The sequence below is a fragment of the Mobula hypostoma genome, chromosome 9 (assembly GCF_963921235.1).
Source record: "Mobula hypostoma chromosome 9, sMobHyp1.1, whole genome shotgun sequence".
Classification (NCBI taxonomy): Eukaryota; Metazoa; Chordata; class Chondrichthyes; order Myliobatiformes; family Myliobatidae; genus Mobula; species Mobula hypostoma.
The window spans coordinates 84,463,276-84,489,597 of NC_086105.1; the positions used below are offsets into that span (position 1 = coordinate 84,463,276).

A 26,322-nucleotide genomic window follows, 5' to 3' on the forward strand; every position below is an offset into this window, starting at 1 on the left:
CACTGACCACAGTAGTGTGATCAACACAGCCAGGATAACAACACTGACCACAGCAGTGTGACCAACACCACCCAGATAATAGCACTGACCACAGCAGTGTGATCAACTCTACCAGGACAACAGCATTGACCACAGCTGTGTGACCAATACAACCAGAACCACACAGCATTGAGACTAACACAATCAGAAACACAAAGCACTCACCACAGCAGTCTGACCAAAACTAACAGAACCACACGTCACTTCCCATAACATTATGACCAACACAACCAAAACCAGATAGCTCTGATCACAGCAGTGTGATCAATACATGCTGTACAACAGCATTCACCAGAAAGGTATAACCAAGACAACCAGGATAACAGCACTGACCACAGCAGTGTGATTAATACACCCAAGATATCAGCATTACCCACAGCAGTGTGACCAGTAGAACCAGAACTACACAGCACTGACCACAGCAGTGTGACCAGCACAACCAGCACCACACATCACTGACCACAGCAGTGTGACCAACACAACCCAGATAACAGCACTGACCACAGCAGTGTGACCAACACAAACAGGACTATACTGCACTGACTACAACAGCATGACCGAAACAAAGATAACCACAGAGAACTGCCCACAACAGTGTGACCTACCCAAAAAGGAGCACACAGCACTAACCACAGCAGTGTGACTAACACAACCAGGACCACACAGCACTGACAACAGTAGTGTGACCGACACAACCAGAACTACACAGCACTGACTACAGCAGTGTGATCAACACAACCAAAACCAGATAGCTTTGATCACATGAGGGTGATCAACACAGTCAGGAAAACAACACTGACCACAGCAGAGTGACCAACACAACTAGGAAAACAGCACTGCCCATAGCAGTGTGACCAACACAATCCAGATAACAGCACTGACCACAGCAGCGTGACCAATACGAGGAAAACAGAACTGACCACAGCAGTGTGACCAACATAACCCAGATAACAGCACTGACCACACAGTGTGACCAATGCAACCAGAACCAGACAGAACTGACCACAGCAGTGTGACAAACACAACCAAAACCAGACAGCTTTGATCACATGAGGGTGATCAAGACAGTCAGGAAAACAACACTGACCACAGCAGAGTGACCAACATAACTAGGAAAACAGCACTGCCCAGAGCAGTGTGACCAACACAACCCAGATAACAGCACTGACCACAGCAGCGTGACCAATACGAGGAAAACAGAACTGACCACAGCAGTGTGACCAACAAAACCCAGATAACAGCACTGACCACAGCAGTGTGATCAACACAACCAGGATAACAGCACTGACCACAGAAGTGTGACCAACACAAAACAGGACTACACTGCACTGACTACAACAGCATGACCGAAACAAACATAACCACAAGGAACTGCCCACAACAGTGTGACCAACACAACCAGGAGCACACAGCACTAACCACAGCACTGTGACCAGCAGAAAAAGGATAACACAGGACTGACCACAGCAGTGTGACCAATACAACGAGGAAAACAGCACTGACCACAGCAGTGTGACCAACACAACTAGAACCACACAGCGCTGACCACAACAGTGTGACCAACACAACCAGCACCACACAGAACTAACCACAACAGTGTATCCAACAAACCAAGACCACACAGAAATGACCACAGCAGTGTGAGCAACAAAACAAGGACAACACATTACTGACCACAGCAGTATGACTAACACAAACAAAACCAGTTAACTCTGATCACAGCAGTGTGATCAACACAGCCAGGACACAGCATTGACCACAGCAGTGTGACAAATACAACCAGGATAACAGCACTGACCATTGGAGTGTGACTGACACAACCAGAACCACACAGCACTGACCACAGCAGTGTGACCGACACAACCAGGAGCACACAGTTGTGTGGCCAACACAAACAGGACTGACCACAGCAGTGTGACCGACACAACCAGGAGCACACAGTTGTGTGGCCAACACAAACAGGACTGACCACAGCAGTGTGACCAACATGACCAGCACCACACACAACTGACCACGACAGTGTAACCAACACAACCAGAACCACACAGAAATGACCACAGCAGTGTGAGCAACAAAACAAGGACAACACATCACTGACCACAGCAGTATGACTAACACAACCAAAACCAGTTAACTCTGATCACAGCAGTGTGATCAACACAGCCAGGACAACAGCATTGACCACAGCAGTGTGACAAACACAACCAGGATAACAGCACTGACCATTGGAGTGTGACCGACACAACCAGAACCACACAGCACTGACCACAGCAGTGTGACCACACGACCAGCACCTCACAGAACTGACCACAACAGTGTGACCGACACAACCAGGAGCACACAGCACTAACCACAGTAGTGTGGCCAACACAAACAAGACCACACAGCACTGACCACAGCAGTGTGATCAACACAACCAAAACCAGACAGCACTGATCATAGCAGTGTGATCAACACAACCAGGATAACTGCACTGACCACAGCAGTGATCAACACAACCAGGACAACAGCATTCACCACAGCTGTGTGTCCAATACAACCAGAGCCACACAGCACTGGCCACAGCATTGAGACCAACACAAACAGGACCATACTGCACTGACCACAACAGTGTGACCGACACAACCAGCAGCAAATGGCACTAACCACAGCAGTGTGACCAACACAAACAGGACCCAAGAGCACTGACCACAGCAGTGTGACCAAGACAACCAGAACCAAACAACAGGAATTCTGTAGATGCTGGAAATTCAAGCAACATACATCAAAGTGCTGGTGAACGCAGCAGGCCAAGCAGCATCTATAGGAAGAGGTGCAGTCGACGTTTCAGGCCAAGACCCTTCGTCAGGACCACACTGCTCTGATCACAGCAATATGACCAACACAACCAGGACAACAGCATTGACAACAGCAGTGTGACCAGCACAACAAGGACAGCAGCACTGACCAAGGCAGTGCAAATAACACAACCAGGACCACACAGCACTAACAATAGCAGTGTGACCGACACAGCCAAAACTACACAGCACTGACCACAGCAGTGTGACCAACACAACCCGGATAACAGCACTGACCACAGCAGTGGGACCAACACAACCAGGACAACAGCATTGATCGCAGCTGTGTGACCAATACAACCAGAACCACACAGCATTGAGACCAACACAATCAGAAACGCAAAGCACTCACCAGAGTAGTGTGACCGAAACAAACAGAACCACACGGCACTGCCCATAACATTGTGACCAACACAACCAAAGCCAGATAGCTCTGATCACAGCAGTGTGATCAACACAAGCTGTAAAACAGCATTGACCAGAAAAGTGTGACCAAGTCAACCAGGATAACAGCACTGACCACAGCAGTATGACCAGTAGAACCAAAACCACACGCACTGACCACAGCAAGGTGACCAACACAACCAGGATAACAGCACTGACCACAGCAAGGTGACCAACACAACCAGGATAACAGCACTGACCACAGCAGTGGGACCAGCACAACCAGGATTACTGCACTGACCACAGCAGTGTGACCAATACAACCAGAACCACACAGCATTGAGACCAACACAATCAGAAATGCAAAGCACTCACCAGAGTAGTGTGACCGAAACAAACAGAACCACACGGCACTGCCCATAACATTGTGACCAACACAACCAAAGCCAGATAGCTCTGATCACAGCAGTGTGATCAACACAAGCTGTAAAACAGCATTGACCAGAAAAGTGTGACCAAGTCAACCAGGATAACAGCACTGACCACAGCAGTATGACCAGTAGAACCAAAACCACACGCACTGACCACAGCAAGGTGACCAACACAACCAGGATAACAGCACTGACCACAGCAAGGTGACCAACACAACCAGGATAACAGCACTGACCACAGCAGTGGGACCAGCACAACCAGGATTACTGCACTGACCACAGCAGTGTGACCAATACAACCAGAACCACATAGAACTGAGTAAGGCATTGCAAACAACACAACCAGGATCACACAGCACTGTGATGAAAAGAACCAGGATAACAGCGCTGACCACAGCAGTGTGACCAACGCAACCTGGAAAACTGCACTGACCACAGCAGTGTGATCAACATAACCAGGACAACAGCACTGACCACAGCAGTGTGACCAGCACAACTAGGAAAACAGCACTGACCACAGCAGTGTGACCAACACAACCAGAACTATACAACACTGACCACAGCAGTGTGACCAACACAACTATGAAAACAGCAGTGTGACCAACACAACCAGGAGAACAGCACTGACCACAGCAGTGTAACCAACACAGCCAAGACCACACAGCACTGACCACAGCAACGTGACCAGCACAACCAGGATAACAGCACTGACCACAGTAATGTGACCAACACAACCAGGATAACTGCACTGACCACTGCAGTGTGACCAATACAACCAGAACCATACAGAACTGACCACAGCAGTGTGTTCAACACAACCAGCACTCTCCAGTTCAGTGTGATCAACTGGACCGCAATGTCCTAACTACAGCGTTGTGACTTACACAGACTGGACCGAACAGCCCCATCAATAGAGGTGTGACCCACACAGACTGGACCGCACAGTCCCATCAATAGAAGAATGGCCCACAAGACTGGGCCGCACTGTCCTAACTACAGATGTGTGACCCACACAGACTGGACTGCACTGTCCTAACTGCAGATGTGTGACGCACACAGACTGGACCGCACTGTCCTAACTACAGATGTGTGACCCACACAGACTGGACCGCACTGTCCTAACAATGGAGGTGCGACACACAGACTGGACCGCACTGTCCTAACTACAGATGTGTGACCCACAAAGACTGGACCACTCTGTCCAAACTACAGAGGTGTGACACACACAGATTGGACCGCACTGTCCTAACAATGGAGGTGTGACCCACACAGATTGGACCGCACTGTCCTAACTACAGATGTGTGGGGGACTTCCGGTAGCGCTCATGGAGTGAAGTCGCGTTCTTGACTCGCTCCATTACCTCTGAGTTTTTTTTTTCTATGATCAGCTATACTTTAATTAACCATTAAGGTATCAACTCTTACAATACTTTGAATTAAATTGAACTCTCTGATAACTGGATGAAACTTAGATCTGCTATGTCTAAGAACGGGAAAAACGGCAAGGATGGTAAACCTCCGGTTAAACCGAAAGGCATGGATTTTCCTCCGACTGAATCACCGGGGACTTTGAAAGCTATATCGGAGTTAATTCAGAGGGAAATTTCAACCTCTGTTAGGGAGATGATTCGTACGGAAATTGCAGGTTCTGTTATGGACCTGATTCATACGGAGATCTCAATTAATCTCCAGAAAATTGCCGACTCAATCGATAAGATGCAAACATCCATTGCGGAACATCAGTCGGCTATATCTGATCTTCAAAAATCTGCGCAACAAAGTGAGCTTAAGATGGGGAAAATCGAAGAAATAATTAATGTAATGAAGAAGAAACTTGACTTTCTGACTTTTAAAAACTCTGACTTGGAATCTAGGATGCGACGGCAGAATTTACGAATGATTGGGGTGCGTGAAGCTGTTGAATCTAACAACCCCATGAAGTTTTTTTCTCAACTTTTAAAAGATGCATTCCCTACTGTATTTCCTGACCAACCACCGCTACTGGATCGTGTTCACAGAATCCCATCACACTCGTCTAGGTCAGATAGACCTAGGCATGTTATTTTACATTTTCATTACTTTCAAGATAAGGAGAGACTGTTTCGATTCGCTCGATCTAAAGGTTTCATTGATTTTTCGGATCTTAAGTTCCGATTCGTGGAAGATTTCAGTAAACCAATCTGGGACCAACGGGTTCGCTACAGATCTGTGATGTCGGAATTCTATAGATGGATTTAAGACCAGCGCTGCTGTACCCTGCACGTCTAAGGATTCGCATGTCAGATGGAGTCCTTCGTTTTTTTGATTCTCCATCGGATGCCCAGAGTTATCTGGATCAATTGTCACCTTCAACATCTTAATTGCTATTTTTTTTAATTATCTCCGTTGATCGGAGGCTGTGAATTGGTTGGTTTTAACTTTTTCGTGCCCTATTTGGGCAGAAAAGTTTATTTTTTTGATTTCTTAATATGGTTGCTAAACTTTCTTTTTAACTGCGTCATTTCTTTCTTTTCCCAGGGGATTTTGGGTGGTTACTTCCTGTTTGTCATCTTACGTATTTCCTGTGTGGCCCTAAATTTTGTAGTTTTTTAAAAAATTTTATTTTGTTTTGCTTTTTATAACTAGTTTATGTTAATAATCTTATTTTTTCTTGTTGTTTTTTTGTTTATTCATGGGTTTGGGGTTTATTGTGGTTTTTTTTTTAATATATATTTTCTGGCTTTTGTTCTGTTGTGTGTGTATTTTAATTGAGTTACCTTTTTTTTACTTTTTTACTGTTTTACAATTAGCTGATCTTTTTCATATTTATACCTTTTTTTTAGGGAGCGTATACCGGAAGTCATGGGGGTAGTTTTAGCGCTTGCTTCTTTCCGGCGGGTCTGCTTTAGATTTTGCCTTGGGGTCTTGGGGCGGGGGGGGGTGGTGGGAGGGGCTTCACATTTTAGTTTTTTTCTCTTTGGGCTATATACATTATTGAAGTACTGGTTGCGTCCTTTTTCCCGGTATCTTTTGTATGTTCTGTTTCCTCTCCGGGTTCATGGGTCGAGCCTATTGTCAATCCCCCTCGAGGTTGACTTTAGGATTTATGGAGTCTATTATTAATTTTGTCTCCTGGAATACTAACGGTCTTAATCATCCTATTAAAAGGAAAAAAGTTTTTAAAGTGTTCCGGAGACTTAAAGCACAAATTTTATTTTTACAAGAGACCCATGTACGGAGGGGGGACAGACTACGTTTTTTTAAATTCTGGAAGGGACAACAATTTCATTCGAACTCCAATGCTAAGATTCGAGGCGTCTCTATTTTTATAGATTCCTCAGTTACTTTTATACAACAGGGTATTATTTCTGATCCGAATGGTAGATTTTTATTGGTTAGTGGTTTACTATTTAATAAAAAAGTAGTTTTGGTTAATGTTTATGCTCCTAATATGGATTGTCCGGAATTTTATAAATCATTGTTTAATCAGTTTCCGAATTTGAACGAGTTTTCATTGATCTGGGGCGGAGATCTTAATACCTGTTTGTCTCCAGCTTTGGACCGTTCGGCTCCTTATTTACCTAATAAATCTGCAACTTTGATTAACTTTTTCCTTTCTGATTCTGGGTCGACGGATATTTGGCGTTTTCTGCATCCTCAGGAAAAAGATTTTTCCTTCTTTTCACATGTTCATCATTCCTATTCAAGAATTAATTATTTTTTTTATTGATTCTCGTCTTATTCCTTCAGTGATTAAATGTGATTATGATTCTATAACCATTTCGGATCATGCTCCACTTAAGCTTTCTATTAAAATTATGGCCAATATACAAAATAATAGACAATGGCGTTTTAATTCGCTGTTGCTTCAGGATTCGGACTTTGTTAACTTTATGAATGAACAGATTGAGCCTTTTTTTACAATTAATCATACAGAGGATATCTCGGTTAACACTCTTTGGGACACTTTTAAAGCCTATATTCGTGGTCAGATTATTTCGTATTCTGCTGCTTTGAGGAAGAAACAGAAGCAGGAGGAGATGGCAATTGTGGACAAGATTAAAGAAATTGATAAGAAATATGTTATGGCTCCTTCTGAGGAGTTATACAAACAAAGAACTGAACTTCAAATGGAACACAGTTTATTACTATCGTCCTCGATTGTAAACCAATTAAAGAAAACAAGAAGTGAATTTTATGTTCACAGTGACAAAATTGGCAAGCTGCTGGCTAATCAATTGAAATCTAATTATGTTAAATCTCAAATCAATCAGATTTATGACCAAAATGATCGATTGATACTGGATCATGTGGGGATTAATCAAACCTTTTGTGATTTTTATTCTTCTTTATATCAATCAGAGTCTCCTCGAGATTCTAAATATATGAATGATTTTTTAGATAAGTTAGACTTCCCTAAGATTTCACAGGATATGTCTTCTATATTAGATACTTCCATTACTATGGATGAGATTAAGAATGTTATTTTTTCTATGAATCTGGGCAAAGCTCCTGGCCCGGATGGGTTTACCGTTGAATTTTATAAATGTTTTGCTTCTTTATTGATCCCTTGGCTCTGTAGGGTCTTTGAGGCTTCTCTGAAACTTGGTAAACTTCCTGAATCTTTTAATAGAGCGTCAATTTCTTTAATACTAAAGAAGGATAAAGACCCTGCTCAATGTGCATCTTATAGACCAATATCTTTATTAAATGTTGATTCTAAAGTTTTTTCTAAGTTATTAGCAAATAGACTAGAAAAAGTACTTCCTCCTATTATTTCGGAAGACCAAACGGGTTTTATTAAAGGTCGTTACTCTTTTTATAATATTCGTACATTGTTAAATATTGTTTATACTCCCTCACAAAATGTTCCTGAGTGTGTTATTTCTTTAGACGCCGAGAAAGCTTTTGATAGAGTAGAATGGCCCTATTTATTTAAGGTGCTTGAAATGTTTAATTTTAGCTTGAAATTTATATCCTGGATTAAACTGTTATATCATTCCCCTGTAGCCTCGGTCCGTACTAACTCTTTAAACTCACCTTTTTTTCCTCTCTTTCGAGGTACTCGACAAGGCTGTCCTCTTAGTCCCCTATTATTTGATATTGCATTAGAACCTCTTGCAATTGCCATTCGAGAATCTTCAAATATTACTGGGATAACTCGGGGATTAAAGTCCCATAAATTATCACTCTATGCTGATGATTTACTGTTATATATTTCTAATCCTGAGAAATCCATTCCTGCTGTTTTAGAGTTATTAGCACAATTTGGTTTTTTTCAGGTTATAAATTAAATCTTAGTAAGAGTGAACTCTTTCCGATTAATAAACATCTTCCCTTATATTATAAATTTCCATTTAAATTGATTGATAATTATTTTTCTTATCTTGGGATTAAAATTACTTGTAAATATAAAGATTTATTTAAGATTAACTTTTTACCATTAATAGACCATATTACTCAACTTTCATCTAAATGGTTTCCCTTATATTTAACTTTGATTGGTCGTATTAATGCAGTTAAGATGTTTTTTTTGCCAAAATTTTTATATGTGTTTCAGGCATTACCAATTTTTGTTCCAAAATCTTTCTTTGATAAAGTTGACTCTAAAATTTCTTCATTTATTTGGCAGAATAAGAATCCGAGACTGGGTAAAATACATTTACAGAAAGCTAAGAGAGATGGAGGTTTAGCATTACCTAACTTTAGATTCTATTATTGGGCTATTAATATTCGACATATGAAATTTTGGTTACTTGATCAGGATATACTATCTATTCCTAAATGGGTAGCATTGGAACTACAATCTGTTCAGGGTTATACACTTGGCTCTATTTTAGGCTCCTCTCTCCCTTTTGATTCGAAACGCCTTAAGCAGGTCTCTAACCCGATAGTTAAATATGCTTTGCGCATTTGGTTTCAATTCAGAAAATTTTTTGATCTTAATCAATTCGGGTTAGCGATTCCTATTTTAGGTAACATATTTTTTCCTCCCTCTTTTACGGATCGTGCTTTTCAAACCTGGAAGACTAAGGGTATTTTACGGTTTTTGGATTTATTTTTAGATGGTTCCCTTATGTCTTTTGAACAATTATCTAATAAATATAATTTATCAAGAATACATTTTTTTAGATATTTACAAGTTAGAAATTTCCTAAGTACTATACTTTCTTCCTTTCCAATGCTTCCTCCTACATATATTTTAGATTCGATAATTAACCTCAATCCATGTCAGAAAGGTGCATCGGCTATGATTTATAATATTATTATGAAACTTAGGAAAGCTCCATTTGATAAGATTAGGGTAGATTGGGAACAGGAATTGGGGCTTACCATTTCTGTGGATGATTGGGGGCAGATTTTACAATTAGTTAATACTTCCTCTATTTGTGCTAAACATTCCCTAATTCAATTTAAAGTGGTTCATAGAGCACATATGTCCAAAGATAAGTTAGCGCGTTTTTACTCGCATATTAATCCTTTTTGTGATAGATGTTCGGGGCAGATAGCCTCTTTAGCTCATATGTTTTGGTCTTGTCCTACTTTGGAAACTTTTTGGAGAGATATTTTTAATATTATTTCTAAGGTATTAAATATAGATATCTCTCCTCACCCTATTACTGCTATCTTTGGACTTCCCAAAATTTCTAGTAATCTTTCCCCTTCAGCCCGTAGAATGATCGCATTTCTTACTTTAATGGCAAAAAGATGTATTTTACAACATTGGAAAGAGCTTAATGCTCCAACTACCTTTTTTTGGTTCTCTCAGACGATTTTATGTTTGAATCTGGAGAAAATTAGAAGCAACCTTTATGATTCTTCATTTAAATTTGAACAGATTTGGGGACCTTTTATTCGATACTTTCATTTAATATAATACATACCCTTCTTGTTTTTTTTCACTGTTTTTAATGGAGGTCGGGATTGAGGACGTGATTTTAAGTTTAACTCTGTTCGGTTTCAAGTTAGCCCATTGCTTTGCTTTGCTTTTAGTTAGTTGCACGGTGGGTTTTTTTTTTGGTTTTTTTTTCCTTTTTTCCATTGATATATATATAAAATTTAGTATACTATTATTTTATCTTGGTTTTTTATGTTTAAATTACATTGTTTGTAGTATTTTTTTGGTATTGATACCTTCTGGAATTTTATTATATTTTAACATTGTATTAATGTTTATATGGTTTACCTTTTTGTATACTTATTCAATAAAAAGATTTAAAAAGAAAGAAAGATGTGTGACCCACACAGATTGGACCGCACTGTCCTAACAATGGAGGTGTGACCCACACAGACTGGACCTCACTGTCCAAACTACAGAGGTGTGACCCACAAAGACTGGACCGCACTGCCCTTACAATGGAGGCATGACGTACACAACTGGACTGCACTGTCCTACCAATGGGGGTGTGACTCACACAGACTGGACCGCACTGTCCTAACAATGGAGACGTAGCCCACACAGACTGGATCGCTCTGTCCAAACTACAGAGGTGTGACCCACACAGACTGGATCACACTGTCCTAACCACTGAGGTGCGACCGACACAGATACAGAATGCCCTGCCATTTCAATGAGACACTGCCCAACTATGAACTCTCCATTTCCCTTGGAGTCTCTACGTTTGACATTCCGTTCTCTTGGGAATAGTCTCACAGCAGAAATCTTACAAATGAACTGCTGCATAAGAGAACAATGTAAATCTGAAAGCAGGTTTGATGATTCTTTCCATGCTCGGTAGTAAAGTTGCAGAGTTAATATACAACTGATCAACATAGTGAGTGAGGAACTGAAGAGACCTAATGGGCTGACCTACAATGCCTGTAAAAAATACTCACCACACCCAGCTCCCCAGAAATTTTCATGTTTTATTGTTTTACAACATTGAATCACAGCAGATTCAATTTGGCTTTTTTGATACATATCAACAGAAAAAGACTTGTTTGTGTCAAAGTGAAAGAGATCTAAATTAATTACCAATATATAACACACAAGAATTGATTGCATACGTATTCACCCCTTTCAGTTCTGTATTTAGTAGATGCACCTTTGGCAGCAATTGCCATCTTGAGTCTGTGTGGATAGGTCTATCAGCTTTGCACATCTGGACACTGCAATTTTTTAGAAAAAATCATAGAGAAGTACAGCACAGTATGTGCTGCCCACAATGTGCTGCCGACCCTCAAACCCTGCCTCCCATATAAGCTCCCACCTTAAATTCCTCCATATACCTGTCTACTAGTCTCTTAAACTTCACTAGTGCATCTGCCTCCACCACTGACTCAGGCAGTGCATTCCACACACCAACCACTCTCTGAATAAAAAATCTTCCTCTAATATCCCCCTTGAATTTCCCACCCCTTACCTTAAAGCCATGTCCTCTTGTATTGAGCAGTGGTGCCCTGGGGAAGAGGCGCTGGCTATCCACTCTATCTATTCCTCTTATTATCTTGTACACCTCTATCATGTCTCCTCTCATCCTCCTTCTCTCCAAAGAGTAAAGCCCGAGCTCCCTTAATCTCTGATCATAATGCATACTCTCTAAACCAGGAAGCATCCTGGTAAATCACCTCCGTACCCTTTCCAATGCTTCCACATCCTTCCTATAGTGAGGTGACCAGAACTGGACACAGTACTCCAAGTGTGGCCTAACCAGGTTTTATAGAGCTGCATCATTACATCACGACTCTTAAACTCTGCCCCTCGACTTATGAAAGCTAACACCCCATAAGCTTTCTTAACTACCCTATCCACCTGTGAGGCAACTTTCAGGGATCTGTGGACATGTACCCCCAGATCCCTCTGCTCCTCCACACTACCAAGTATCCTGTCATTTACTTTGTATTCTGCCTTGGAGTTTGTCCTTCCAAAGTGTACCACCTCACACTTCTCCGGATTGAACTCCATCTGCCACTTGTTAGCCTACTTCTGCATCCTATCAATGTCTCTCTGCAATCTTTGACAATCCTCTACACTATCTACAACACCACCAACCTTTGTGTCGTCTGCAAACTTGCCAACCCACCCTTCTACCCCAACATCCAGGTCGTTAATAAAAATCACGAAAAGTAGAGGTCCCAGAACAGATCCTTGTGGGACACCACTAGTCACAATCCTCCAATCTGAATGTACTCCCTCCACCATGACCCTCTGCCTTCTGCAGGCAAGCCAATTCTGAATCCGCCTGGCCAAACTTCCCTGGATCCCATGCCTTCTGACTTTCTGAATAAGCCTACCGTGTGGAACCGTCTCAAATGCCTTACTAAAATCCATATAGATCACATCCACTGCACTACCCTCATCTATATGCCTGGTCACCTCCTCAAAGAATTCTATCAGGCTTGTTAGACACGATCTGTCCTTCACAAAGCCATATTCCCTATATTCCTCAATAGACCCATCTGATCCCTGCTTCCTAAACCTCATGTATGCTGCCTTCTTCCATCTGACTAGATTTTCCCCCTCACTTGTCACCCATGGTTCCTTCACCCTACCATTCTTTATCTTCCTTACCGGGACAAATTCATCCCTAACATCCTGCAAGAGATCTCTAAACATCGACCACATGTCCATAGTATATTTCCCTGCAAAAACATCATCCCAATTCACACCCTTAAGTTCTAGCCTTATAGCCTCATGATTTGCCCTTCCCCACTTAAAAATTTTCCTGTCCTCTCTGATTCTATCCTTTTCCATGATAATACTAAAGGCCAGGGAGTGGAGGTCACTGTCCCCCAGATGCTCACCCACTGAGAGATCTGTGACCTGACCCATTTCATTACCTAGTACTAGATCTAGTATGGCATTCCCCCTAGTCGGCCTGTCCACATACTGTGACAGGAATCCGTCCTAGACACACTGAACAAACTCTGCCCCATCTAAACCCTTGGAACTAATCAGGTGCCAATCAATATTAGGGAAGTTAAAGTCACTCATGATAACAACCCTGTTATTTTTGCACCTTTCCAAAATCTGCCTCCCAATCTGCTCCTCTGTATCTCTGCTGCTACCAGGGGGCCTATAGAATACCCACAATAGAGTAACCGCTCCCTTCCTGTTCCTGACTTCCACCCATACTGACTCAAAAGAGGATCCTGCTACATTACCCACCCTTTCTGTAGCTGTAATAGTATCCCTGACCAGTAATGCCACCCCTCCTCCCCTTTTTCCACCCTCTCTATCCCTTTTAAAGCACTGAAATCCAGGAATATTGAGAATCCATTCCTGCCCTGGTGCCAGCCAAGTCTCTGTCATGGCCACTACATCATAATTCCATTTATGTATCCAAGCTCTCAGTTCATCACCTTTGTTCCTGATGCTTCTTGCATTGAGGTACACACATTTCAGCCCTTCTGCCTTACTGTCTTTACACCGTTTATTCTGCTTCTCTTTCCTCAAGGCCTCTCTATATGTTAGATCTGGCTTTACTCCATGCACTTATTTCACTGCTCTATCGCTCTGGGTCCCATCCCTCTTGCAAATTAGTTTAAACCCTCCCGGACCATGCCAGCGAACCTACCTGCAAGGATATTGCTCCCCCTCGAGTTCAGGTGCAACCCATCCAATCTGTACAGGTCCCACCTTCCCCAGAAGAGATCCCAATGATCCAAAAATCTAAAACCCTGCTCCCTGCACCAACTCCTCAGCCACCCATTCAACTGCCATCTCCTCCAATTCTTACCATCACTGTCACGTAGCACTGGCAGTAATCCTGAGAACGTCACCCTTGAGGTCATGTTCTTCAGCCTTCTGCCTAGTTCCCGAAACTCACACTTCAGGACCTCATCCCTCTTCCTGCCTATGTCGTTGGTCCCAACACGTATCACGACTTCTGGTAGCTTTCCCTCTCGTACCAGGATGTCATGCACCCGGTCAGAGACATCCCGGACCCTGGCACCTGGGAGGCAACAAACCATGCGGGTGTCCTTCTCACACCCACAAAATCTCCTGTCTGGTCCCCTGACTATAGAGTCTCCAATGACAACAGCTCTCCTCCTCTCCGTCCCACGCTTCTGCAGCACCGATCAGACTCAGTGCCAGAGGCCCTTCCACCGTGGCGCACACCTGGTCGGTTGTCCCCGCCAACAGTATCCAGGACAGTAAACTTATTATTCAGGAGAATAGTTACAGGGGTGCTCGCACTACCTGCCTGCTCACCTTCGCTTCCCCCCCTCTGACTGTCACCCAACGACCTGTTTCCGACAGCCTAGGTGTGACTACCTCCCTCTTGGTCTCATCTACGACTGCCTCATTCTCCCTTATGAGTTGAAGGTCATCCAGGTCTGCTCCAGATTTCTTACACCGTCTCCTAGATCCCTCAGCCGTATGCACTTCTGGCAGATGTGACTCTGTGGGAGAAGGGCGTTCTCCCAAGACTGCCACATCTCACATGAGAGGCACACCACCATCTCAGGAAACATTGTAAAGACTAACTGTGAGCAAGCTTGTCCTCCGCCTCTTCTCATCGAAGCCTCTTGAGTCAAAGCCTCAAAGCTCCACTCCTTCACTGGCCAACTCACTCACTGGCCGCTTTCCTCATTCTTCTTTACAAACTCTCATGACTATACCCCTTCCCCACACGAAACCACCACGATGGGCTTCACAGCTGAACAGGTGAGAAGACAGCTGAAACGTCTCAACCTAAGCAAGGCTGCAGGACTGGATGGCGTCAGTACCAGTGTGCTCAAAGCCTGTGCCCCTCAGCTATGTGGAGTACTTCGCCATGTCTTCAACCTGAGCCTGAGGCTCTAGAGGGTTCCTGTGCTGTGGAAGACGTTCTGCCTCGTCCCTGTGCCCCAGCGGCCTCAATGACTACAGACCGGTGGCATTGACCTCCCACGTCATGAAGACCCTGGAGAGACTTGTTCTGGAGCTGCTCCGACCTATGGTTAGGCCACACTTAGATCCCCTCCAGTTCGCCTACCAGCCCCGACTAGGAGTTGAGGATGCCATCGTCTACCTGCTGAACCGTGTCTACGCCCTCCTGGACAAGCCAGCAAGCACTGTGAGGGTCATGTTTTTTGACTTCTCCAGTGCATTCAACACCATCCGCCCTGCTCTGCTGGGGGAGAAGCTGACAGCGATGCAAGTGGATGCTTTCCTGGTGTCATGGATTCTTGATTACCTGACTGGCAGAGCACAGTACGTGTGCTTGCAACACTATGTGTCCGACAGAGTGATCAGCAACACTGGGGCTCCACAGGTGACTGTCTTGTCTCCCTTTCTCTTCACCGTTTACACCTTGGACTTCAACTACTGCACAGTCTTGTCATCTTCAGAAGTTTTCTGATGACTCTGCCATAGTTGGATGCATCAGCAAGGGAGATCAGGCTGAGTACAGGGCTACGGTAGGAAACTTTGTCACATGGTGTGAGCAGAATTATCTGCAGCTTAATGTGAAAAAGACTAAGCAGCTGGTGGTAGACCTGAAGAGAGCTAAAGCACCGGTGACCCCTATTTCCATCCAGGGGGTCAGTGTGGATATGGTGGAAGATTATGAATACCTGGGGATACGAATTGACAATAAACTGAACTGGTCAAAGAACACTGAGGCTGTCTACAAGAAGAGTCAGAGCCGTCTCTATTTCCTGAGTAGACTGAGGTCCTTTAACATCTGTCGGACGATGCTGAGGATGTTCTACGAGTCTGTGGTGGCCAGTGCTATTATGTTTGCTGTTGTGTGCTGGGGCAGCAGGCTGAGGGTAGCAGATACCAACAGAATCAACAGACTCATTCATAAGGCCAGTGATGTTGTGGGGATGGAACTGGACTCTCTCACAGTGGTGTCTGAAAAGAGGATGCTGTCCAAGTTGCATGCCATCTTGGACAATGTCTCCCATCCACTACATAATGTACTGGTTGGGCACAGGAGTACATTCAGCCAGAGACTCATTCCACCGAGATGCAACACAGAGCGTCATAGGAAGTCATTCCTGCCTGTGGCCATCAAACTTTACAACTCCTCCCTTGGAGGGTCAGACACCGTGAGCCAATAGCCTGGTCCTGGACTTATTTCCTGGCATAATTTACACATTATTATTTAATTATTTATGGTGCAACTGTAATGAAAACCAATTTCCCCCGGGATCAATAAAGTATGACTATGACTATGACTATGACTATGACAAACTGCTCAAGTTCTGTTGATGATTGCATGAGGGTTTTGAGTGAACAGCCTTTTTCAAGTCCAGGCACAAAATCTCAATTGGATTGAGGTCTGGGCTCTGATTTGGCCACTCCAAGACATTAACTTTGCTGTTTTTAAGCCATTTCTGTGCAGCTTTGGCTTTATGCTTGGGGTCATCACCTTGCTGGAAAACAAATCTCCCAAGTTGCAGTTCTCTTGCAGACGGCATCAGGTTTTCGTCCAGGATTTCCCTGCATTTTGCTGAATTCATTTTACTCTCTACCTTCACAAGCCTTCTGGGGCCTGCTGCAGTGAAGCATCCCCACAGTATGAGGGAACCACCACCATGCTTCATGGCAGGGATGGTGTGTTTTTGATGATATGCAGTGTTTAGTTTCATCAGACCATAGAACCTTCTTCCAGCTGATTCAGAGTCTCCAATATGCCTTCTGGAAAACTCTAGTCACAATTTCATGTGAGATTTTTCAACAGTGGCTTTCTCTTTGTCACTCTCCCATAAAGTTGCAAATGGTGAAACACTCAGGCAACAGTAAATGTATGCACAGTCTCTCCCATCTCAACCACTGAAGCTTGTAACTCCTTCAGAGTTGTCATAGGTCTCTTGATGGCCTCCCTCACTAGCTCCCTTCTTGTGCAGTCACAGTTTTGGAGGACGGCCTGCTCTAGGCAGATTTACAGCTGTGCCATATTCTTTCCATTTCTTGATGATTGACTTAACTGTACTCCAAAGGATATTCAGTGACTTGGAAATTTTCTTGTATCCATCTCCTGACTTGTGCTTTACAATAACCTTCTGGCGGAGTTGCTTGGAGTGTTCTTTTGTCTTCATGGTGTAGTTTTTACTAGGATACTGACTCACTAGCAGTTGGATCTTCCAGATACAGGTACATTTTTACTACAATCAATTGAAAACCTTGATTGCACACAGGTGATCTCCATTTAACTAATTATGTGGCTTCTAAAACCAGTGCTGATTTGGTGTGTTATATTAAAGGGGGGTGAATACTTATGCAATATATTATTTTGTGTTTTATACTGGGAATAATTAAGATCACATTTTAGAGATCTGTTTACACTTTGACACAAAAGTGTCTTTTTCTGTTGATCAGTGGGGAAAAAAGCCAAATTAAATTCATTGTCAATGTTGCAAAACAATAAAACATGAAAACTTTGAAAACTTCCTGGGTGGTGGTGAGGAATACTTTTTATAGGCACTGTACATGTTTCTATGTAAGTACATGCTCATGTTTACAGTGCTGTCAGTTTACTACAGCTATGCACTACAAGCTAGCACCATACCTCAGGCGCGATGTAGTCAGGTGTACCACAGAAGGTCTTGGTCGTCACTCCATCCCACATATTCTCCTTACACATGCCAAAATCAGCAATCTTTATGTGTCCTTCTGAATCCAGCATCACATTGTCCAACTTCAGGTCTCTGTTAGAGCATAAAATGCAGATAGTTATGCACAAACCTTGCCTACATCACTTATATTGTCAATAATGTGCAAGGCAACCAGGTCTTCTGCCTGACTCTGTCAGAACACGTGGTCAAATTATATTGGGCTGGTGTCTGCAAAACTCATCATCGTGGAATGGCTCATCATCAGTGGTCTTGGCTTGTTTGAAGGGAGAGGGAGGATCATTGGCTGAGACTCAAAGGTAGATCAGATGGAGAGAGGGAAGACCTTCCAAAAAGGAGCTTTGTTCTCTGGGAGGCAGCAGGAATAGATATGGTTTGAGGAACACTACCAGGAACAGCTTCCAAAGGTTATTTGTCTGTAACAGCTGAAAAGAGCACAGGTAGGTATTCGTGATGTGTGGGTTACAGCTGCTGGGGTGGGAAGAACTGGAATGTCAGCTGTAGCTGGAGAACTGGTCATGGGGAAAATAAATGGTGGATGAACTGAATAAGCATTTTGCATCAGTCTGAAGGTAGATTTGTCACCTGGACTACACCTCAGGACTCTGAAGGAAGTAGCTGAAGAGATTGTGAAGGCATTAGTAATGATATTTCAATAATCATTAGATTGGTTGGGAAAATGTTGGAGTCCATTGTTAAGAATGATATTTGGGGAAACTTGGAACTACGTGATAAAGTAGGCCAAATTGAACATGGTTTCCTTAAGGGAAAATCTTGTCTGACAAATCTATTGGAATTCTTGGAGGAAATAATAGGCAGGATAAACAATGCAGAGCTTACTTGGATCTCCAGAAGGCCTTTGAAAAGGTGCTGCACATGAAGCTGCTTAACAAGAGCCTATGGTATTACAGCATGGACAGAATCAACACATGCAAAATGTTGAAAGAACTCACCAGGCCTGTTTGTGATTTCAGCATCTATACATGGCAGGAGGCAAAGATTGGGAATAAGAGAGCCTTTTTCTGGTTTGCTGCCAGTGATTAGTGGTGTTCTGCAAGGGTAACTGTTAGGACCGCTTCTTTTTATGTTATATGTCAATGATTTTGTGGCCAAGTTTGTGGATGATACAAACAAAGGTGGAGGGTCAAGTAGTGTTGAGGAAGCTTGGAGTTTGCAGAAGGATTTGAACAGATTAGGAGAATGGGCAAATAAGAGGCAGTTGAAATACAGTGCAGAACCGAAGTATATGGTCATGCACTTTGGTAGAAGAAATGAAGGCATAGACTACTTTCTTAAAGGAGAGAAAAATTTTTTTAAAAAACAAGGGCTTTGGGAATCTTCATGCAGGATCCCTAAAGGCTTACTTGCAGGTTGAGTCGATGGTAAAGAAGGCAAATAAAATGATAGCATTCATTTCAAGAGGACTAGAATATTAAAGCAGTGATGTAATGCTGAGGCTTTGGTCAGACCACATTTGAAGTATTGTGAGCAGTACCGGGCCCCTTATCAAAGAAAAAATGCACAACTAAGGAGGACTGAGGAGGTTCATGAGAATGATTCCAGGAATGAAAGAGTTAACGGGAGGCATGTTTGATGGCTCTGGTTCTGTACTCCCTGGAGTTTAGAAGAATGAGGGGGATCTCATAAAACCTATTGAATACTGAAAAACCTATCTAGAGTGGATGTGGAAATGATGTTTCCTATAGTGAGTGCATCTAGAACCATGAGGTACAGCCTCAAAATCAAGGGGTGTCCATTTAGAACAGAGATGAGGAGGAATTTCGTTAGCCAGAGGGTAGTGAATCTGTGGAATTCATTGCCACAGATGGCTGTGAAGGCCAAGTCTTTGAGTATATTTTAAAGTGGAGGTTGATAGGTTTTTCATTAGTCAGGGTGTCAAAGTTGGGGAGAAGGTAGGAGAACAGGATTGAGAAGGATAATAAATGAAAAGTAATGAAACATTCAGTCAAGATGGTACCTATGTATAATGCTCCTTTGGTCGACATCTTCTGGACAGATTATGAAACCATATATTTCATTTCTGTTATGTTTTTTATGTTTGCTTGTTTCTTGTCTTGAATGTGATTCTGGAACTGTGTTTTGCTGTTTGAAGATTCATTGGGTGTTTTAGCACTCTGCAGTCTCCAAGAGGATTCTGGGAGACAGAGACAGCATGCATGAACCTTGTAGCAGGCAGACTGCAGAATGGGGCAGAAGCCCACATTTGGCTCCATTTTGCAGATTAAAGCAACAAGGGAGATTGAAGCATTGAAGCCGGTTGCTTGCCTTTTGATCAGTTACTTTGTACTGGAGTGAGCCCGCTGCTGCACCTGGAGAGTGTTGCACAAGTTTTTTCTGCATTTTGGATGTGGACTTGGACTATAGACATTTTTTTTTAGTGTAATTGTATTATATTCTGTTTTTTTGCTCAATCTTGTTTTTCTGTGCGGGAGTTGGGGGTTGATGATTGTGCTGCATTTATTTTCTTTCTTGGTTTCATGGCTACCCAGAGGAATGAAGTATTTCAGAGTTGTATACTTTGATAATAAATAAATCTTGAAATCAGCCATGATGGAATGGCAGAGCAGGCTCAATGGGCTAAATGGCATAATGCTGTTTCTATGTCTTATGGTCAAGGGTGCTGGAGGAGAATTGAGCCCACATCCATCAAGAAACGTCTCAAACCCCTAAAAGGGACGGCACCTACTCAGAGAGTAAAGTCAGTGAGTGCTAACAGCTAACTTTGGGCTTCCTAAAGACACAAACAGTTCTCCCAGGGACATAGAACTGAACAGCAGAGTCCAGGCCAAGCAAAACCTGGGCTGCTGTGCACTTTCAGTGGGGAGAAGCAGGGGGAGCAAAGGAAGTGTGCATTGGTCCCTCTTGGAGCCTGCACTGGAGTACAAGGCGAGCAGTAGAGAAGGGACAAGGGGTTGGGAATAGAAAAGTGGAGTATACATGTCTCTCTTTAGCTCAAAGAGAGACTTTAGCTCAACTTTGGCTCTCTTTAGCTCAACTGGATAATGCCGGCCAAGATTCTTCTCTGAGCAGGAAGGAGGGTTTGGGTGGGGGAAGGAACAGAGACGGCAGGGCACCTTGTTGATGGTGTACTCTGCAGCTCTGCAGGCCTGTACTGGAGGGAGGTTAGCAGGGGGAGGTGAGAAAGATGGGAAAACAATACAGATCTGCCCATTCCAACAAGTTTCCTCCGATAACCAACACAAAGCTAGGTAAGCACGAATGGTTTACAACAGAGATTACCTGGGTCTAGTTCTGGTTATTATGAGCTGGGCTGCAGAGTCCAGCTGTGAGTTGAAGGGACAGTGAGGTGAACTAGGCTGGTATGAACCCACTCCATGTGATCTCGTGTCTGGTCCAGTGTGAGAAAGTTATTGGGCAAATGCATTCCACAATGCAATGTGTCCCCATACTTTGGTGTGCTTTCTCTAAAAGCCAAAGTGGAAAGTAAGAGGAGAGTTCTTTGCTAAATATTGGTGGGAACAGGGAGGAACGATGACTTTTTTCTTTTTGACTGTGTGAAGATAGAGCTGCCTGTGGCAGTAAGGCAGCTTCAGGACCAGAAACATACATCAAAGTTGCTGGTGAACGCAGCAGGCCAGGCAGCATCTATAGGAAGAGGCGCAGTCGACGTTTCAGGCCGAGACCCTTCGTCAGGGTCTCGGCCTGAAACGTCGACTGCGCCTCTTCCTATAGATGCTGCCTGGCCTGCTGCGTTCACCAGCAACTTTGATGTATGTTGCTTGAATTTCCAGCATCTGCAGAATTCCTGTTGTTCAGGACCAGAACATCTCTTAATCATACGTTGAGCTAGGAGTTGCCACACTCACCTGTAAACAATGCCGTGATTGTGCAGGAAGAACAGGCCAACAGCAATCTCTGCTGCATAGAATCTAAAAATAACAGAGGAAAGTGAATAACCAGAGCAGAACCCATGCCCCTGGGACCTACACTTGCCTGACCTAGAAAGCAAGTTTAAATTCAGGTCTAATTATCATTCAACCGTACATATATATATATATATATGTGGTGTATTTAATATTTCAATTGTATTTGAGTAATATTGTAAATATACTGTTTGATTAAGCATTCTTCGTTTGCTTGCATATTTCACTACAGGTTATATGCAAGAAGTACATGAATGGAGTATGCCATTACACCACCACGTCACATGTGTGCAACTCACTAACAACATTAAGTAGGCAAGTATCCTGGCACCTATGTTTTCTTTCAGTTTGTTTCTGGAGTTAGAAAACATAACAGTATACACAGCTAAACGAAACAGCATTCCTCTAGGACCAAGCTGCAGTCACACACAGCACGTACAGTCACAAAAATAATACGAGCATGCATATTGTCCTGGAGCTACATTTCTGCAAGAACAAGGACATAGTGCTGGATCAGCCGCAGCTGAAGGCAATTCAGCTCGTCTTCCAGCAAGCACCAGAGAGCAGTGCTGATGAAAGTTGGCCTGCAGGGGCCAGCCCTCAAACCAGCACAGATTTCAATGCGCCCACCATGCCTCTGTTCTCTCCCACGATGCCTCCTCCCAGGGTGACTGAAATAGGCGTTGCTGTGCTCAAGGTTCTGGTCCGCTCATCAACCGAAGCCACATAGCTCCACCACCATTGGTCTTACCAATAGACCCAGCTTGAAGTAGTTTGCAGTTACAATGTTCCACAGGGTCTTACAATAACAAGAAAATATTTTAGAGGCATATTTTCACCATTTGTTGGACCTGGAGAGGCTGCTGCAATCAAGTGAGCCACCATCTTACCGGAAATCTGATCATATGTAGAATCTGAAAATGTTAGAATCCTTGTGGGTAGAGTCAAGAAACTGCAAGGGTAAAAATACCCAGATCTAAGTTATATACATGATTCTGAATGTGGGGTACAAATTATAATGGGAAATAGAAAAGGCATGTAAAGTGGGATACGTTTCAATAGTCACAGGGGATTTCAACATGCAGGTCGATTGCCTATGAGATGACAGCTTAGCACAACTTCTGCTTGAGCCCATTAGAGAAATAGCATTTGGAATTAATCAGAGTGGGTTAGGGGGCTTAAGGTAAAGAAATCTGAGGAGACAGTGATCATAATATGATATGATAGAAATCATACTGTAGTTTGAGAGGGAGATGGTAAAGTCAGATGTATCAGTATTACACTGGAGTACAGGGAATTACAGTGGCATGAGAGAGAAGCACTCACAACACGCTGGAGGAACTCAGCAGGTCAGGCAGCATCCGTGGAAAAGATTGGTCGACGTTTCGGGCCGGAACCCTTCGTCAGGACCAGGTTCCGGCCCGAAACGTCAACCCATCTTTTCCACGGATGCTGCCCGATCTGCTGAGTTCCTCCAGTGTGTTGTGAGTGTTGCTTTGACCCCAGCATCTGCAAATCATTTTGTGGCATGAGAGAGAAGCTGGCCAAAGTTGACTGGCGGGAGACACCAGCAGGGATGACAGCTAAATAGCAATGGCTAGAGTTATGGGAGCAATTCGGAAGACACAGGATAGATACATCTCAAAGAAAAAGTATCCTAAAGGGATATTTGGAAGGGCAGGTACTGTTAAGGAAGCAAGGAGTCTGCAAAAGGACTTAGATCAGCCTTTCTCAACCTTTTTGCCCTGGAAGAACCCTTGAAATAATTTTCAGGAAGCCCTGCATAAAAATTATGTCTGTAGCTCACGGTACATTAGCGTGATCAGTCAGTTGTAGCTATAATAGTCCAAAAATAATTGTCAATGCTCTTTTGAGTGGAGAATGGATTTTTAGCCAACCTTTCTTGAAATTAATCTCTTTCTTTCCCTTTCATAAATTTTTAAAACTTATAAGACAAACATAATAAATTTCACAATTCTGGGTTGAACTTGACATAAGCACACATGGATTTCACTTTCAACTGAAATGATCTTGAGTGCGTGATCAGACTGCAGCTCAAAGTTCTTCCTCTTCTTTCCAAGTCAATTTCTCAGGCCGAGCAGAAGATTCAAAAAAAGTGTCTTTCACCCAGTTACACACTTGTGTTGAAAGGGAGGAAAAATGCTGTTCAATTTTGTTCTGTAGTTCTTCCAGGTGGTTTTCAATAAGACTTGAGAATTTCTGATATCCTTCCTCACTCTCAAGCCCAAGCAGCACTGGAAACATTTCAAGATTTCCTTTTGCAACATGATTTTTCCAAAGATTCAGTTTCCTTTTAAATCCAAGAATCTTATCACTTGAAGTCAAAACATGTTTTTCTTCAGGGCCTTGTAGAGATGTGTTCAACTGGTTCATATGAAGGCAAGTATCTGTAGCCTTTCTTCATCTTCAAAGCACTCAGCAAAATCTGGCCCACTATTTTCTTGAAAGTACTCCTGCAATTTACCTTTCAGCTCAAACACCCTATTCAGAACTGTTCCTCTGGTAAGCCACCAGACCTCTGAATGTTGCAGGAGATTGGTGTGCTCTTTGTCCAGGTTTTCACAGTTTTTTTAAACATTCTTGAGTGAACTAATCTTTGTTTAATAAAGTTAACCATTTTTTGTAGCATCATCCAGAACATTTTTCATTTCATCTCCAAGAGTTTTTGACATTAGCACTCTCTGTGAAAAAAGCAGTGCGTTGTGACGTCAGGATTTTCTCTTTTTACAAGAGAAACAAAGCTACTCACAGCTGTGCTAAACAAGCAAAGGCCAAGATATATTGAATGTTTTGTCTTTCTATCTGGAATCAAAATGTCTCTTGGTGGAATTGTGCTGGCATCTGTACGGCACGATCAGTACAGATGCCAGCACAATTCCACCAAGAGACATTTTGATTCCAGATAGAAAGACAAAACATTTAATATATCTTGGCCTTTGCTTGTTTAGGGCAGCTCTTTGCAACAGAAACAGTTTTCTAGAATTTCACCATCATTTACAAATCCTACAAACATCACAACATGACATTTATTGGTGAAATCTATTGACTCATCAATCTGGATAGAGAAATTGAAAAACAACAGCCTATCAGTCATCTGACATGTCATCAATACGTCAACTTATCGAACTGTTTGAGATTGAAACCATTTCAATTTCTTGTGCTGCATCTTCCACGAGAATTTTACATGCTTGTATTCTTAGCTTCATCCAACTGTGTGACTTTTCCTGTTATGGATAAGAAGTTCTGCTGAGTCGTAGCATGTAAACCCCCCCAGTGACCCTGCCCACCACACTGTAACCCCAGTGTCCCTGCCCACCACACTGTAACCCCAGTGATCTGGCCATGACACGATATAAACCCCAAGAGACCCTGTCGACCACACCATAACCCCAGAGACCCTGCCCACCACACCGTAACCCCCAGTGACCCTCCCACCACACAATAACCCCCAGTAACCCTGCCCACCTCACTATAACCCCCATAGTGACCCTGCCATGACACAATAACCCCAAGTGACCTAGACTACTGCTCTATAACCTCCCAGTGACCCTGCCCAACACACTATAAACCCCAGTTACCTTGCCATGACACAATAACCCCCAGTGATCCTGCCACGTATTATAACTGCCCAGTGACCCTGCCCACCACACTATAACCCCCAGTGAACCTGTCCACCACACTATAACCCCCAGAGACTTCGCCCTCAGAAGTATAACCCCCAGTGACCCAGCCCACACTATAATCTCCCAGTAACCCAGCCCACTTTACTATAACCCCCTCAATGACCGTGCCCACCACACTATAACCCCCCAGTGACTCTGTCCACTATACTATAACTCCCAGTGCACCTGCCCTCAGGACTATAACCCCCAGTGACCTGTCCAGCACAATATAACCCCAGTGACCCTGTCCACCACACTATAACCCCAGTGACTCTGTCCACCATTCTGCAACCCACTCAGTGACCCTGCCCACCACACTATAACCCCCCAGTGACTCTGTACACCATACTATAACCCCAGTGATTCTGTCCACCACAATATAACCCCAGTGACCCTGTCCACCACACCATTACCCCCAGTGACCCTGTCCACCACACTGTAACCCCCAGTGACCCTGTCAACCACTCTAAACCCGCCAGTGACCCTATCCACCACGCTACAAACCCCAATGACCCTGCCCATCACACTATAACCACCAGTGACCCGCCCATCACAA

General features: G+C 43.4%; 1 protein-coding gene across 1 annotated transcript in view; it reads right to left on the reverse strand.

Annotated features, from left to right (window-relative positions):
* The window catches only part of LOC134351826 (protein kinase C beta type), a 405,871-nt gene that overhangs the window by 52,655 nt on the left and 326,894 nt on the right, over nucleotides 1–26,322 (reverse strand). Inside the window, exons 12-13 of the mRNA XM_063058567.1 lie at nucleotides 22,027–22,089; nucleotides 18,115–18,253 (exon numbers count right to left, since the gene is read on the reverse strand). Coding sequence (XP_062914637.1) covers nucleotides 18,115–18,253; nucleotides 22,027–22,089 — 202 coding nt within the window. The remainder of the gene's footprint in view (nucleotides 1–18,114; nucleotides 18,254–22,026; nucleotides 22,090–26,322) is intronic.